We start from the raw sequence: 17,417 nt of genomic DNA, 5'->3' as shown, positions 1-17,417 counted from the left end.
ACAGGAAGAAAATCAACACACTTGAAATGGTACTGAAAAAGAGTTCTACAGCTATTATGAACTGCTACAATAAAAATGAACAGGTCCAAGATCAAATCAAGCATGAACTCTCCATAGAAGTCAAGATGACAAAACTTGAGTCTGCTGTACTTTGGAGGTATCATGAGAAAACATGACTCACTAGAAAACACAGTGATGCTTGGTATGCTAGAAGTTAGAAGTAAATTAGGAAAACCACATTACAGATGGATAGACTCAATCAAGAAACCACAGCTCTGACTTTACGAAGCTGATGGTAGGGTGATCTGGAAGTCTCATACAATCATCAAAAGTCAAGTCAACTTGATAGCTGTTATCAACAGCAATCACTGGCATACTTTGAATACCTGATCATAACACTCCCAGCATTTCCATATACAGGTAGTCCCCAAGTTATAAACATCTGACTTACAAATGACTCATAGTTAAGAATGGGGTAAGACAACAGGGAGTGAGAGAAATCTATCCCAAGGAAGGGAAATTCACTCTTGGAAGAGTTAACATGGGGGAAAAGTATCCCAACTGAAGCTTTATCACCAATCCTCCCCCCCCCCTTCCACAAGTCTTTTTTTCAAAATTCAGTTGTCACAGGGACAGAAAGTGATGTGAAATCTTCTGAACAGAGACACAGATAGCAAAACAAACACCACGGGGGTGTTAATCTTTCCCTATTCTATCAAAAGTTTCTATTTATCTATCTATCTGACTGGAGTTACACTTAAAATGTACCTGATTTGACTTACATAAGAACAAACCTTATTCTTATTTTGGCAATTCATTCCCTACCTAATTTTTTCTTTTTGTTTTGCCAAAAATCTAAGTTTGTCTATCCCAGTCCATTTCTAATATTTACCTTGAAATGAAGGCATCACTTGAATAGGAAATCCTCTATTTGGGTTTAGCATGTTTCTTCCATCTAAGTGGACTCTTGAATATTTTGTGAAGGCTTTGACTTTTATTTGCCCAAAGCTTGCAAACTTACACATCTTCTCTTCTCTGTTTTTTGGTACTATATTTTTGTTTTTCCTCTGCATTATGCATCCTCAGGTCCAGTCACGCAACACACAGTCTGTAGTCCCCCTGATGTTTCAAGCTGTCTATGAGGGTCTAACTGCTCATTTCATTCCAAATCTGTTATTGCTGGTGTTGGTAAGTTATATTTGGTATTATAGTTGTTCTGTATTCTGCCAGTCTTGACTGTTCCCCTTGATCAATCTGCTCCACTATGAGATCTAAGATTTGCTTTGATACTGTTATTGTATCCTTAAAGTCCTGTTTAATTATACTGACAATTACACTCTGGGTTAATTATTTCTTGAATCTCAGTAAAAATCATAACGTTTGAAGTTATGACATCTTCAGTTTTGTTCATAGGCAGCAATGCAATAAGATAAGATAGAGGAGTTTTACTTTCTGGTAGCAAATGCTGTAAATTATTCACTTGTTGCAACTGGCTTATTTTGTCTTGGAACGTGGACTGTTAGTTACAATATAGTTCAGTTCAACTTTGAGGTTGTCTACAAGTGTCTTCCAATAAATCATTTTTTTGAATTGGGGCTAGCTTGGCCAAAAATGAAGGAATCTCACTTTCATCATCAAAAGAAAAAAGGGGGGAGGGATCTTTGCCAGCTGGCAAACTCATTCTTAAATCTGAATTTAAACAAAAATAATTGAGACGTTAAAAAAAACTTGCCTTCAATTGAGGTGGTTCCCAATGTTCACTCTGAATTTAAGTTGATTTATAATATCAGTGGAAGGACATTTTATCCTGGACTTTCTTCAGCTTTATAGATGAGACAAAGTCCACAGAGGGGCCAAGATGGTGACCTGAGCCTCTGACTGCTATTCCCTTCAGGGTTCACAGATCACTAAGACAAATATTGGCTTATGCAGATAATCTCTGCCACCTTTTATACCCAAAAGGCATAAACTGCAAGTTTTAGTGCCCTCATACCAGATTTTCTCTGCAAATTTCTTCTCTCCCACATCTAGCCTAAGTGTGAGAGAACTTTCACTCTAAGCCATCCCCCGAAGTCCAAAATTATGAAATTGTTGCATGGGTTTTTAAAAAATGCAGAATAATACAAAAAAACTGTCAGGATCAGAACTAAAAGCAAGAGTGACTGACAGAGCCTTAAAGCATCTAGTAGATATGACAGTCAGGACTGCTTCAGCCGATAAACTAGATGTATTCTTAAGTTGAATTAGTATGTGAGTCAGAACAGGTATCTTTTAAAAGTGTAACTCCAATCTATATATATCTATATACCTATATATATATATATATATATATATATATAGAGAGAGAGAGAGAGAGAGAGAGAGAGAGAGAGAAAGAGAGAGAGAGAGATTGGTTTGTATTGCCTGTGCAGACATTGTATTTTGAACAGAAACACATTGTTTACAGTCCTGCACAGTATTTACTGCCTACCAGAAGATGCAGCAAGTTCATGCATTTCCATGTTCTGACCACAGCAAGAAGCAGCAATTACCACAGATTATCAGCCTGACAACGACAACCAATGTAAAGAGAGACACTGAGCCAACCCTGCCGCCTGGAGACTGGCACATTCAAGTATACACTCAGGACATTAATAGCAATTTACATGCCATCACTGAGGGACAACACAATGATCCTGTTGGCAGCCTCTTATTTTGAAGCCTGTTATTTGGGGGAGTTACAAGCTATAATCACAACAGAAACTTTCAAAACCGTTATCTTTAGTGACACACCAAATCTATTTCAGAATTGTAATTGCTATGTCACTGGAGAGTTTGCTGCTTAATGCACTCAAATGACATTTAGTGTTTGCAGGGTCATTACAAGGAACAGAAAATGTAGAGGGGAAAAGCGTGGAGGAAAAGGGTTCTTATTGTTCATTCAACTTATTTTTAGAAGGGGCTGTATTTCAGACATCCAATTAAATGAGAAAGATAGAGATAATCTTTATACAATACATACATCCTTGCTATTTAAACCCCCCTCTCATCCATTTTAAAGAGACATCTCATTTCACTCATACTTGGCAATATTATTTATTTCTTAAGCAATAGGTTAAACCTGATGCTGAATGATCCCTAGCATTGTTGCCTACTTTTTGTGACAATTAGGCTCTGGACCTTTTAAATGAGGGCTAAATACTGAAATTGTATAAACCCCACATGGCTGCAGCTATATATCACAAGAAATCCTGGCAACACAATCCCTGTGTTGTATTTCTATACACTTATGCTTATATTTGCCTAGTGGGAAGAGGAGTGGAATACTGTGTGTTTGTTCAGCTATATATGTTGAATAGCACATGTATATCTGTATATATTTCAGATTTCAATATTAATGTAAATACGTAGTATGATTTTACATAGGATTTGTGCTACATTAGAACAGTAAAGACAAATATCACCTAAGTAAAATAAACATTAAATATTAAATAATCAGAAAAATAAAATAAGGTGTAAACACTAAACTAATCTGGGAATCTGCTATTACAACACATCCAATGACTTGGTTTAAAACCAATATAAAAATATTAGGACTAAGACTTGTATTTGAAGAAATGTCATGTTTGAATTCGAACTCAACCAATTACAATTACAGGAGCACAACCAACTATTAGGAAAGAGGTAAGGAGATGACACTCTCCATTTCCTAGTTAGAAATGCATAGGCAGTTTGCTGTTACACACTGATGACTAATCATTGGTTCAATTAGCAGGAAGGTAGCATTATGCCTTTTAGCATGTGCCTTTGTCCATCTATATACATTCTAATCCTCTCACTTCTAACAGCCATTATAACCCAATAGAACCATATTTCTACATTTTATAAAGGTTGAGTATCCCTTATCCAAAATCTTGGAACCAGAAAAGCTCTAAATTTTTATTTCTTTGGGACTTTGGAATACTTGCATAATACAATATCTTGGAAATGAGACCCAGGTCTGAACACAACATTCATGTATGATTTATACCTTACACACATGGTATAGACATAATATTTTAATCATATTCTGCACCAAATAAAGCTTGTGTACACTGAACCACCAGAAAGCAAAGGTGACCCCTATTTCAAGCCACCCAGATATACAATTTTGGATTTGGGAGGATTATGGATTTTGCAATTCTGGATAAGGGATACTCAACCTGTACTTTGCCTCTTAGAGTCCAAAAATGTATCTCATAGTAAACAAATTGATTTCATATATTCCTTAGAATAATTGTGATTGTAGCTTAAGATTGCCTTTGCCTTCTTTTGAAGCAGAGAGAGTGTTACTTGCCCAAGTCCATCCAGTGCATTTCCATGGGCACATGGGGATTTGAATCATGCTATCTAGAGTCACAGTCCAACACTCAAGTTGCTACATCACACTGGCTCCCTGGTCCTGAACGTAATATTATGAAAATGATACTATTTTAAATCTATAGTCAGTTGCAGTAACCTGGACCTCTCCTTTGGCGGTGCAGAGGGGCAGGGTTAATTGGTACAGAAGTATCATATCGTATAATGAGTAGTCTCTGTATTCAGCTAGCATAGAGATTAATGCAAAATGATGGCTTCTTTCAAGTAGCATTTTCAACCCTAGGTTTTGCAATGGGTTTATATAACCAGACATAATTGTTTGCACATGTTCAGTTGCATTTATTTCAGAATGCTTTATTGTCCTTGCCTCATGATGTCAGGGATCAATGCTAATAGGGGAGGCTCAGAAGCCTCTGCTGAATCCAGATAAAACAACTCCAAAATTCAAACAACAAAAACATACAAGGTCGTCGAGAGCTGTATTTCATGACCAAAAATATTCTCTGTGTGAAGTAAATTAACACATGACAAAATGGGCAACATTAAGGTGATCTTTCTGCTGTTTTAGTTTATTGCATTAAAGAATGTACAATAAAAACAAGAAATCATTCAAAAACAGTATCTTCAACCTATGATGTGAAGTGGCACAACTGAGTTTTATCACCTCAGGGCCAAACTGACAACATAGGGCTGTCGATATTTAATATCTCTGTGTTTGTTTGACGGTATGGGAATCTTTAACTTTGACCCACTTCTGATTGTTGGTCGCAACTTGAACAAAGCCATTAAATCAGTGGGCACTTGGTAAGTTCTATGGTCTGCTTTAGTTGGAACTAACAATTTCATTTAGTTCTTTTGACTCAAATAAGTTCTTCACTTTTACACTTCCCTTCCTTTCCTATCATCACTCTCCTTCAAGTGTGGCTCAGGTCAGTTAACAGAATTAGGCCAGTAGAAAAGTGCTGGTTTGTGGGGGAGAAGATATATGTACACATTAAGGTGGTATTCTGAAGACCAATCTCAATATGATGGAGGAAGTTACATTTGCAGTTCATGTAGAAGTGGCAACTTCCTCCACCTTACTTCCATCAATCCAAGCATCTTTTTTCAAACCTAAGTTAGATCCATCAATAAATAACTTCCTGATTAGCTTATGTTTGGGGTTTTCATATTGGCTGGGGAAATGTAGCTGGTCAAGGCCTTCCCCTTAGTTTAGGCAATATGAATATGGCATGGTATTTCATGCTGTGGTTAGTTCCAGCTTCACTGATACCTTGATATTTGTCAGTGGACCAAAGTCCTATATTTGTCTTTTTACTGGAAGAGGCATATGGAGTCACTATAAATGAAGTTACCATGTAACTGATGCTGTCATTCTACGTTACAAACATTCAACCGACAATTAATACCACCCATAGAAGCGACAATTAATACCATCTGTAGAACTGTGAAAAAATTGCTAAATGTAACAGAATGTGAGAAGGGAATGTGGGAGAGAGAAGGCATATCTGATATTCACAGATGAAATTCCAATTTTCCATTTAAAAACCATAGATAAGAACGACGAATGTCTATCCTGGTTTTCAGAATGCCTCCTTGCTCCCCAGACTTCTTACACCAGCTCCAAGTCAATTTTTCTAGTGCATAATTGTCCCGCTAGCACCATTCCATTATCAATATCATAGCCATAATGCTCCCGTGTGAATAATTCTTATCCATCTCTACACACCGGTAAGTTTTGACTTATGTGACTTTTACTGACGAAAATGTTGTTCTCTCTAATGAAAGGAATGTGAGAGGAAATGAAAGAAATGTGCTCTTGGCAAGCATTTTCCAAGTTTCCCCTCATAGCACATTTCAGCCTTAGTGCTTGTGTTTCAAACTTTACTCACTGAATACTCACTTGCAACTTGTTGGACAGAATCCTGTATTGGCTACATAGTCAAGTATAGTATACTTGTTTACGTTTTCTAATTAATTTATGCTTCAACAGTTCTACACGGACACTATAATGTTGTTCGAAGCCAGCTTGAAGAAGGGGTGTCTACATAACATGCACTACAATACACATCAAGAGTGATACACTGTTTAAAGAAAAAATCCCAGAAAAATATCAGTTCTGTCAAAAATATACTGCTGCTCATCCCATTGTAGGCACCCACCCCAGCTGAAGTGCAGTAAAAGATCTCAAATGAGGGCTGCCAGAAATGTCCTTAGGACATGTTTCACCAGTAGGAGGTTAACTCCTCCTGCCCCCGGGAGGGGTAACTGATTACCTCCGCTTCTGTCACATTCCCCCATTTTTTCTCACTCAGTATGGCTCTGGCTGATGCACATCTCTGTGGGAAATTGGGAGAAAAGCCCTAACAAAGCGACTTGAGGGCAAGTTCCATGTTCAATGGAGGTCAATCTTTCTGACCTCCAACTGGTTCTAGATCACACAAGGTAATCACCCCACAGCATGAACGGGTCCTTCCAAACTGGATTATAGTACCTGTTTAGAACCACCTTCAGTATACTTAAGTAACTTCTCCTGGTCTGATTCTGATAGAAATGTCAGATCCATCATACAGAATGGATTTACTTTTCCTCTTGCAACTAGTCCCCTATAAAGTAGGTTTGGGGGTAGGGGGAAAATTACTATTGTGGTATCATGTTTAAGTAGTATTATAAATGCAAACTAGTTACAGGTGAATAGCTCTAAATACATGTTTTGTTTTCATTAGAGTATCTTGGATTTGGTGGGAGAGTAGCCTCTAAACTAGAGGTGTCAAAGCCTTTTTCACCAAGGTTGCCTCATGGTTGCCTTCAAAGGGCTATTTATAATTGTAAGACTATATAAAGGTAACTATGTTGCCCACATAAAATGATATGGCGGGCTGGATTTGGCCGACAGGTCTTGCATTTGACACATGTATTCTAAACCTTCCATTGGCCCTCCACCAAACTGGAGATCCCCAAGTCCAAAGCACTGATGCAAACAAACAAGAACAAAAAGATCTAAAATGTGTCTCATCCTTCTAGTATTTTCAGGTCAGTCCTTGAGCATAGCTTTCCCCGTGATCTTTCAAAGGGACAGAGAGAACCCCTGATGTTATGTGAGGCAGCCTCCTTTTTCAGGCTGCCCTCCTGTCCCAGCTTGCTGTCATTACCACTAAGATGGTGGATGATTGATCTGAGAAATGAAGTTGGATTGCTGTCCCGAATCTACACTCAATTTTCCTTGTGTCTGTCTGATCAATTTCATTCTGTACAACACAGCTTGTCGCTATGAATTTTCATGCTAGTCAGGAGCCGCCAGCACAACCCAGAACAAGTAGAAGATGTTCCCCTCCACCCCTACCCATTTATTTTTTTCACCTGTTAATTTTTGAATTTTTAGTACTATCATCATCATCATCACCACCTGTCACTTGTTAATCATCTTTTTCTAACTCTTAACACTTATGTGTGGGGAAGGGGTTTATGTTATTTTTAGACAGAACATCCAGATGCAGTGGGCTGCCGCCCTTGGCCTTCTTGTTGAAGATGTCTAGGTCGTGGGTTGTGGTGACATCCCTCGTTGCTACTGCACTAGGTGTCACCTGTTTAACAGCTCCTCTCAGCAGAATGCGAGTGGCCGCAGGTGCTATGTGAATGGTGATTGTGTCTGACAGCCCTAGACGCCAGCTGCCTGCACAAAGCCTGCCCAATCACCATTTTTTTTGCAGATAGAACTTCGCCGTTGGCATGACCAATACAGAAGCAATGAACTAGGTGACTGTAAAGCTAAGACAAGTCCTACTAAGTGGCATTCTGAGCCCTATGGCATTGAAATAATTGGAAGCTAGAGAAAAGAGAAAACAATATGGAAAAAATGAAAAACGGAAGCCTATTTTTCTTACACTGATGCCCTGCGGACTATACATCTGACTTGCTGCCAGCCCATCACTGTATCCTCCTGTCTGGCTGATAACATGGCGAAGGGTATCCACCTAAACAGACCAACAACAACAAAGAGAGAATTAGGCAAATGGATATGAAAAGGCAAAATATAAGATTTCCCAACATTCTTTTTCAAAAAGCAAAATAAATAAAAATCCCAAAAAAACCCACCCCTCTCCTCTCATGTCCACACTTAATGGTACAATCACTGATTTTAGCAGCAGTCCATGATTATTCTTAGTATTGCAATGGTTGGTATGAAAAATTTACAAGGGAACAGGAAAGTTGGTTGGAAGTTCTTAGTTGAGATAGCAATTACTGTAGTTCTTCAAGCTTAAGACACCATCAGTTTTAAGACACACATTGATTTCAAGTACCACCAACAGAAAAAAGCATCGTTTCTAAGAAAAAAATCTCAGAATATTGTTTTAATTATACTCTTATACGAAAATGTGCTTGCATTTATCTCCCTATTTGCATCTCCTTTATTTGATGTATCACAAATCATGTTAGACATCCAGCTATTTTCATTTCTTGGCATCTCTATCTTTTATTTTTACATCAAATTTCCTTTTTGATAATTGTTGTTAATATAATGTTCATTTAATCCTCTCTCTATATATTTCAAACACGGAATGGAGGTACTGCATCAATTGAGGTAAGGACTGGTTGTCTTTATAACAAACACTGCTGCAACCGGCCACATTAGTCTTGGAGTTGTGCTCAGCCAAGACTCCATCTGTTATCATATATTGGCTAAATTCCCCCTCTGTCAATGTCATCATGTTTGAAAGCAAAGTTGCCATTTTTTGGAGGCACATAGTCCTGGCTCTCCATCCCTTTCCTCGCATAAGCATAGAAACATTAGGAAACCAATTATTCTAAGACGCATGTGCAATTCTAAGATGCACCCTATTTTTAGAGCTGTTTAAATGGGGGAAAGTGCATCTTACAATTGAAGAAGTATGGTATATGGGGACAAAAAAATTAGTGCTAATCTTCTAGTGCTGCTACCTATCTGTTAGCTGTTCAAGACAATGACACTTGGATATGAAGAGAGCTGATTTCATATACATGATGATATAGGAGATTTACCACCCTGCATCTCAACACTTTCAATCTTTATTCATTATGCTTGATCACCTGACATCTAGCATGCACTCTTCTCTGCATGCAGAAAACAAGGTAACCTGAATTGTGTGTAACGGCATACCAACAAATGATGGAAATTTCTGAGCAGTTGGACCAATTATCTAGAATGCCAGTGTGATGGGTCACAGGTAAAAGACAAATGCAGAAATAGTTGTAAAGATCTAAGAGGCTGGGATGACACTACTGTTGTCAAGACTATTGTATTTCCCCCACAAGGTTTGCATTACTGAGATGATCTCTCAAACCAGGGGTCCCCAAACTAAGGTCCGTGGGTTGGATGAATGACCACCAAGATCATTTACCTGGCCGCGCTGTAGACTTTAGACTTAGGGTCAACCTATGTCTGAAACGACTTGAAGGCACACAACAACAACAATCTTAATTAACTTGACTATTTCATCAGCCGAAAGCAGGCCCACACTTCCCACCAAAATATTGGTAAGTTTATGTTGGTTTAAATTGTCCATAATTTTAAACACTGTATTGTTCTTTCATGGTTTTTTTGCACTACAAATAAGATTATGTGCTGTATAGTCCAGCCACCCCACCACCCAAAACAGTCTGACGGACTGTGAAGCAGCCCTCAGCTTAAAAAGTTTGAGGACCCCTGTTTTAAACTCTTACACATAAAATTGGGTTCCAAGATAAAGTGATTACATTTGATTCATGGTGAAATGCTGTGTTCAGTAATATTCTCTGAAGATGAAAGTATGTACATCTTGAAAAACAACTTCTAAGTTTGAGTATCTTATCCCTTTTTCCAGAAAATCCATGCAAGCTGCATGGTCCTTGTTACAGCACTTTTTCCATTCAAAATCTTGATTTCAATAGAACTATCAAGCCAGAGCCAAATGCATTCACAAAGTGTGGGTAAGATCCCTGAAGACTCTTCTTTTTAAATGGCTGGGTTTGAATTTTGTGTTTCATTTTGATTGGTTCAGTTTGGTCCAAGTTTCAATTCCTCCTCTGTTATAGGAATGGAGAAAGCCAATAGAATCAAAGGCTTTTACATTCTGACAATGATGCATTCACTGGCAGTACATCCGATGGATCCCTACCTGTGACTGCACGTTGGCTCCAACTTGGGCCCCTTGGTAAGAATCCCCATTGAGTGACTGCACGCTCATGAACAAATCTCCAGAGTTTGACATGTTAAAAGAACTGGAAGAACCTGGAAAGGAAAGAGTGAGGCACCTGAATCATAGAGAGGAAGAGGATCAACCATATGCCTGTCAGCCAAGAAGAAAAACTGTCATGCAAAGCAACCCCAAACAGGAAACAAAATAATCAGGTTAGTACATGGAGGACAGAGCAAGCAAAATTAAAATAGGGAGGTAAAGAGAGACAGAGAGTGCATGGCGAGAGCTGTAAATATTACATTTTATGAAATATAATAAAATGAAGTTTTTCTTCTAACAATTAGAAGTTAAACATTCATTGTTTTATGTGCACTGTAACATTAATTATTTGATATGCACTGAAAGGCAGTCCTCTTATTCTAAATCAGAATGCTCATTCATGTCAATGTGCGTGAAAGAGATGTGCAGAAAATGCCATATCTCTACCAGTTTCACAAAGGATGCCAGTGACAACTCACAATGAATCTCTCTGGGGATTTGACTGGGTAGTAAAATGCAGCATGGAAAGAAAAGCTGCAGTTACCTACATAGTGGCATCCAGAATGTGCAAAACGTGAAGAGTAAATGGGCCAAAAATATGGTACATTTCTCTTACTCCTTTTCCATGCTGTTTCAGAATCACAGCCAGAACCTGCACGTTATCATAACAATCTTACATAGGGCTGAAAAAGACATCCAGCCACAACTTCCTTTCCATACAACTTCCCTCATATGTCTTAAAATGGTAGCCTAATCTGAATGCATAAGATAGGCTGAAAGGGATTATTTTGAAATTTTCATGCAATTTAGCATGTTAAGAATGAGAAAGCTTAATATGCAAGGTTTAGTTCTCAATACAATAGGCTTGAAGAGAGAGGCTTAAGGGCTCCAGGTCAATATGGCCACACTGTGATAATGCTACATTCATCATTGCTTCCTCACAGAACCATGTCCTTTGACAGTAATCTGCAACCAGAGGTTCTATGAAGTTTCAATGGCACTTTGTTTTGGAAACACTTTTACCGAAATCCTCATTATTAAATTGAGAATTATCTGAAAGGTAGATACCTCTACATTCCAGGATGATTTCTCTGGTGCTGCCTTATTGTTGCCATTCTATACCTTCAAGTCATTTCTGACATGGTGATCCTAGGGCAGGCTTGCACAACATACCAGGTGTTTGGGTCTCCAACTTCCAGAAGCTCTAGCTAACTATTCCAATGGAATTCTGGGAGCTGAAGTCCAAAACACCTAGAGGACCACAGGTTGTGCAGACATGCCCTAGGGTGAACCTATCACTTGATTTCTTAGGCAAGACATGGGGTTCGTCCACACAGTCAATATTTATTTATTTAAAACATTTATATTACGCCCTTCTCACCCCAAAGGGGACTCAGGGTTGGGCACAACACATATACGGCAAACATTCAATGCCAGAACGAAAATTTAAAAAACCCTATAAATATACATAAACATAAGAATCGATTATCTCCATTTTAAAATCAATTGTTTCATCAATTATAACCTGTTCACACACTGAGTTCACTCCTGGCTATTCCCATGACATTATTGCACTATAAGTATTAGGGCTGTGCAAAATTTTGATTGTCTATCATATGTCAGATGTAATTTTTTAGATCTGTACATAAAGCATCACTATCTGAAGCATGGGCGTTGCCCACACCAAAAATTTAGGAATTGAAACTTTCACCTGTTTTTTTTGGTAAGTTACATAATGCAGTAACTCTCTGACGCAGTTTTAATTCACAGAGCAACCAAGCACTACTGCGAGGCGAAGCCAAAAGTGTTGCCATGCCTTTCAGCCAATCAGGTCTGGGGGGGGGGGGGGGGGGAGAGGAGCAGCTGTAACCATTGCTCTTTAAATTCCCGATTGCCATGCCGCAGCCTCCATTTGTGATCAGGCAGGAAAAGTTAAAAGAGCTCAGCACCACACTGGGTTCAGATTGCATTGCAGGGAGGGTAGTATTATCGGTAGGCAAGCACCACATCGGAGACAGAGAGAAGGAAGGAGACTAGCTCATTAGGTTTTAGCTTCTTTAGCTGAGGCTAACTCGAGTCCGTGCTGGAGAAATAAGACAGAAGTTTTACATCCTGTATGCAAGGCACTGGCAGGCACTACTTGCTTGCTTTGCTTATTCTTTTTTGGGGGTGGGTGGGCTCCTTTTGCCTTACTACTATTTTATCTTTTTGCTGCATTTAAGAACATTTTTGAGGGCTGATAGGCTGCTGAGTGCACTGCTGACCTATTTGTGTGCATTAGAAGCCAACAACCATCACACAACACCATCATTACCCCCCAGCCTTTTTTGCAACATTTTCTAGTGCTACTACTGTGGTATCTGTGTGTATTGAGCCCAAAAGCACACAAGTTGTTTCCAGAAGGAACAACTTCTTTGCCACATTTTCTAGTGCTACTACCGTGTTATCTGTGTACATTGAGCCAAACAACTGAATGGGCTTGCTTGCAGTGGAAAATGTGTCTTGTCCTCCAAGTATGGCCCCAACCCACCCAACCACACCCCACTCCACTCCAGATTGCCACAGCAGCTAAAAAGATTTAACTTTTGGACCAAAATTTAAAAAATCCCCCAAAATTAGATATGTTAATCTTTCTGACACTTGGGGGGAATTGTGCCCTGGTTATGTTATGTAATCATAGAGAAATTAAAGGACATAGTTCTTATAGTAAAGGTAAAGGTTTCCCCTAACATTAAGTCTAGTTGTGTCCGACTCTGGGGGGTAATCATCTTCATTTCTAAGCCGAAGACGCGGCATTGTCTGTAGACGCCTCCTAGGTTATGTGGCTGGCAAGACTGCATGGAGTGGTGTGTAATCAATTATAACACTGAGACGGTACCTATTTATCTACACACATTTGCATGTTTTCGAACTGCTAGGTTGGCAGAAGCTGGGCCTAACAGCGGGAGCTCATCCCTCTCCCCGGATTCGAACCACCAACCTTTTGGTCAGGAAGTTCAGCAACTCAGCAGTTTAACCTACTGAGCCACCAGGGGGTCCATTATAGCTCTTATACTTTGTTTTGGTTTTTTTTAAAAAAAAAGGTTTTTTGTAAAAAATTTTTTTAAAAATCCCTAAAAAACCAATAGATGAGTGAAACATTCTGAAACTTTGGGGGGGGGGGGGGTTGTGGACAATGGTAAATACGTTCTACCATTCTAGCAAGTTTCACTCCAACAGCTCTAAAAATGAGTGAGAAATTAAAGAAATAGTAACGAAAAATTTGTTACTTTCATTATAGTAACGAATTGGACTTATGATAAACTGGATTAATTTGGTTTAACTCTGCATTAGGAAAATTTGGAGGAAGCGTTGGAGTTTCCTGAACCTCCAGAGCAATTCTGCAGCTTTGGGGCAGTGTGGAGAGCAGGATCAGGTTCGATTCGGATGAGTCTGCTGTCCACATGGACACTGCCATTATCCCCCTTTCCTTGTGCTCAGCAGTATAAAGGAAAAGGAAGCAGATTGTGCCCATGTTGGACCATATTGTTGCCATTGTTGCTCCCAGATTATGACAGAACTCTGTAAGATCCTGGCCAACACAGGTGTCCTATGCGAACTTCAGCAAATGCCCACCCAACTAGGAAGGGAGGGAGATCAGCATCTTCTTTCTTCCTGGCCAAACGGACACCTCTGCTGATGGCAGCACGAGGTCAGGCAGTCACACTGAGCTCTGATGCCATCTGAAAGTGATGACAACGACAGTAAGGTAGTGGTCTAATGGGGCTCATGTGATCTCACTCAGGCTGTGGACTCTGATTGGCTGCGGCTGCAGATTTCGGATGATCCGTGTGGATACCTCCGTGATCAGTCTGGTGCATTTTTACTCTGGTCTGGCCCTGGATTAACCAGCTAATGTAGACAGTGTTCACAGGGGGTTTGCCTTTGTTTTCTTTTGAAGTGGAAAGTATATGACTTTCCCAAGGCCACCCAGGCGGGTTTCCATGACTGAGCCAGGATCTGAACCCTGGTCTCCAGAGTTGTAGTCCAACGTGCAAATAACCACACCATGCTATCTAGTGCTTAGCAAATCCTTCATGTGTCCATAGAAAAAGCTACAGAGATTTTACAATGACAAAATAGTAAATGTGAATAAGTATTCCAGAGTTCCCTATAGTCTCATGATGGAAAAGTTTTCACAGTCTTGGATTTGGATTAGTCCCTGAAATTCCTAGGAAACAAATGAGGAAATAAATAGTATATTTGGCCATAATCATGGGCTGTAAAAAAATACCCATACATTTACAAGGGCTAATCTAAGAAAGCCACTGGAAATGATTTTGCTCACTTCTCAGAATACCTCATTCTTGTACTTCACATAGGGAGTATGTGAAGTACAGGAACTACACCTTTATCAGTATTTTTCTTTAAATGACACCTGTCTTCTAGGCATATAGAACCTTTAACACCTATAATTATTTAAGCATCACAGGAATACCATGGAGATGAAAGAAGCAGATTTTCCCTGTAAAAACCCTGGTCTGTTTTTTCAAGGTCATTCAATTATATCAAGAAATCATTTGCGCTTCCTTATGCTATCACACAGATTGCTTATAAGTATTTTAATTTCTCCTACCAAACAGCTATTTTACTCCTGATTACTTAAAAAAAACAACAAATATAAATGGTATTGCATCTAATGTTAACTAGTCAGTCCAGAGGTGGGGAATAGGAATGGCAGCCATACACATTTAATCCAAACAAGAGAAATATTGCAAGATACAATGCATGTGATATATGTTGTTATGGACACAGATGATAGCATCCATTGGGATGTTCTCCTGTGGAACCTAACAACTGAGCAAGATCATTATCAGGTTCTTGCAGTGCTTCCATTCACTTGCACAGAACTTCTCTATGAGACAACCCAACGGATTCAGTCTAGTCTTTCTAAAATCTCTATGCTCTAAGTATGTAATGGACATACATTACATTAAAGAAATCCTTTGGTGTTCGAATGGATACAATGACATGATTCTTGCTGACGTTGGTAACATTGCTTCCCTTTTTTGGCATTTACTAAAAACTTAGTTGGGAGTGGGGAGAACAGAAATGGTGCATGATCGTAACAAAATATCTCTAAGAAGCTGAAAGGGGGAGAAGAAGTGCCAACAAAATGAAGACACTTCTCCATATTTTACACAATACCTAGGTAATATAAGAATCCCTTGTATTTACTTGTCTTGTCATGATCTAAAATGTGTGTGCATATGCACATACACATACACATGATGGTAGTATTTCTTGCATGCTGGGAAAGAGTTCACTACATGAGCCACAGAATCCAAACAAAGAAGCAATCAAACTCCAAAATCTCATGGAAATATTCACACACTTGTATTGAAAACATCTTTTCCTGTTTTCCAAAAGACCTAGGTATTGAGGTGAAGCCACCGTTTTCTCCTTGACATTATATTGTAATTCTAATCCCCAATCTGTTCATGTTTTTGTAGGTACCTACAATCCTTGTGGGACATCCAGGATTTTTCAGAGACAGGAGATCCTACAGCAGAATTAGACTCAGCCTTGGTGACCTAAAAGATCTAGAATTTCCTCACAACCCCTACTAGTGGCAAAAATTTAAACCATTTGTGTTTGTTGCCCTTTAATAGCAATCCTAAATACTATGCTCTCTTAGAGAATCATATTTCCTTTTCACGGCTAGTCCTGCATTAATGTAGGTGATAGGGTCCAAATATCACAAAGGCACTAGACACTATCTTGTCTTGGAAGCCAAGCAGGGTCAGCCCTAGATGGTACTTGGATGAGACACTACCAATGGATACCAGGTGCTACAGACTACCTCTTCCTCTTGGAAGAAACTGGCAAAACAACCTCAGAATATTTCTAGCCTCATTAGCCAACTGGCAATTTGAAGGCACATTTGCTATTAAGGCTGGATTTACACTGATATGAAATGCAGTTTCAGGATGTGGATTAACTACATTGAACTGGATTATATCATAATGTAGACTCATATAATCCAGTGAAATGCAGTTAATCTGCATTCTAAAACTGCATTTCATATCAGTGTAAATCCAGATTACATGGCAATCTAGATCCAGTCTCCAAGATGTTAGTGCAATTTTCAGCTGCATTACACCATGATAAATTCCAACAAAGAGAGACATCTTGGTATATATTATTACTTTCTCCCTTACAGCTGTTTATAGTGCAAGGAGCACTGTTAACTAAAAACAAATGAAAAGTAGAATAATAGAAATCATAAGATTTTATATAATGTATTTAATTCTATTCATATTTTAGTGATTAGACTCAAACCACAATGGAACCAAATAGTAACAAAAGGTTTAACGAGTATTATACTTTCCTATTTTCAATTGCCATCATCAAGTTCTCAAACTCTCCCAACCATCAACATTCCTGCTCAGGTATAACAAACACATGCCCATGGTTTTCTTGACTGGGTGCATCCACCTTTAGAAATGACATCCTTTTCATTTGCTTTCTACCTTCTCATACTTTATTGTCTTTTCTCTAAATTGAGGGAGAGTTAAGGCTTGTCTGCTCTAGGACCCACTGATTTGTCTTTTGGGAAGTCTGTGTATCCACAGAACCCTTCTCGAGGAGCGAGTTGGTTCCTTTCTTATCAGCTTTCTTCATGGTACAGTTTTTACAGCCATGTGTAGAAATTGGAAATATAATAGCATGGACGACCTTGACTCGTAACCACTGATGTATATTTACACTCGTGGATTTGGTCTAGTTCCTTTATACCTGTTATTCAAAATCTTAATTTTCTTTAGATTTCTTAAAGCCATTATAACTAAATTAATGTTATTGTGGCCATTATTTTTGTTATTCAACTGTAACCATGCCTTTGCA

The 17,417-nt window shown here is 38.9% G+C and overlaps 1 protein-coding gene across 3 annotated transcripts in view; it reads right to left on the bottom strand.

The window, feature by feature from the left end:
- PBX1 (PBX homeobox 1) overlaps positions 1 to 17,417 on the bottom strand; it is a 221,411-nt gene that overhangs the window by 13,508 nt on the left and 190,486 nt on the right. For 2 of the 3 annotated variants that reach the window (XM_060774323.2, XM_060774324.2), the window contains exons 7-8: positions 10,473 to 10,585; positions 8,223 to 8,312 (exon numbers count right to left, since the gene is read on the bottom strand). In XM_060774323.2, coding sequence (XP_060630306.1) covers positions 8,223 to 8,312; positions 10,473 to 10,585 — 203 coding nt within the window. The remainder of the gene's footprint in view (positions 1 to 8,222; positions 8,313 to 10,472; positions 10,586 to 17,417) is intronic. The other variant, XM_060774325.2, reaches the window with a different exon arrangement.

The sequence above is a fragment of the Anolis sagrei genome, chromosome 4, assembly GCF_037176765.1.
Source record: "Anolis sagrei isolate rAnoSag1 chromosome 4, rAnoSag1.mat, whole genome shotgun sequence".
Lineage (NCBI taxonomy): Eukaryota > Metazoa > Chordata > Lepidosauria > Squamata > Dactyloidae > Anolis > Anolis sagrei.
This window is presented reverse-complemented; position numbering and strand designations above follow the sequence as displayed.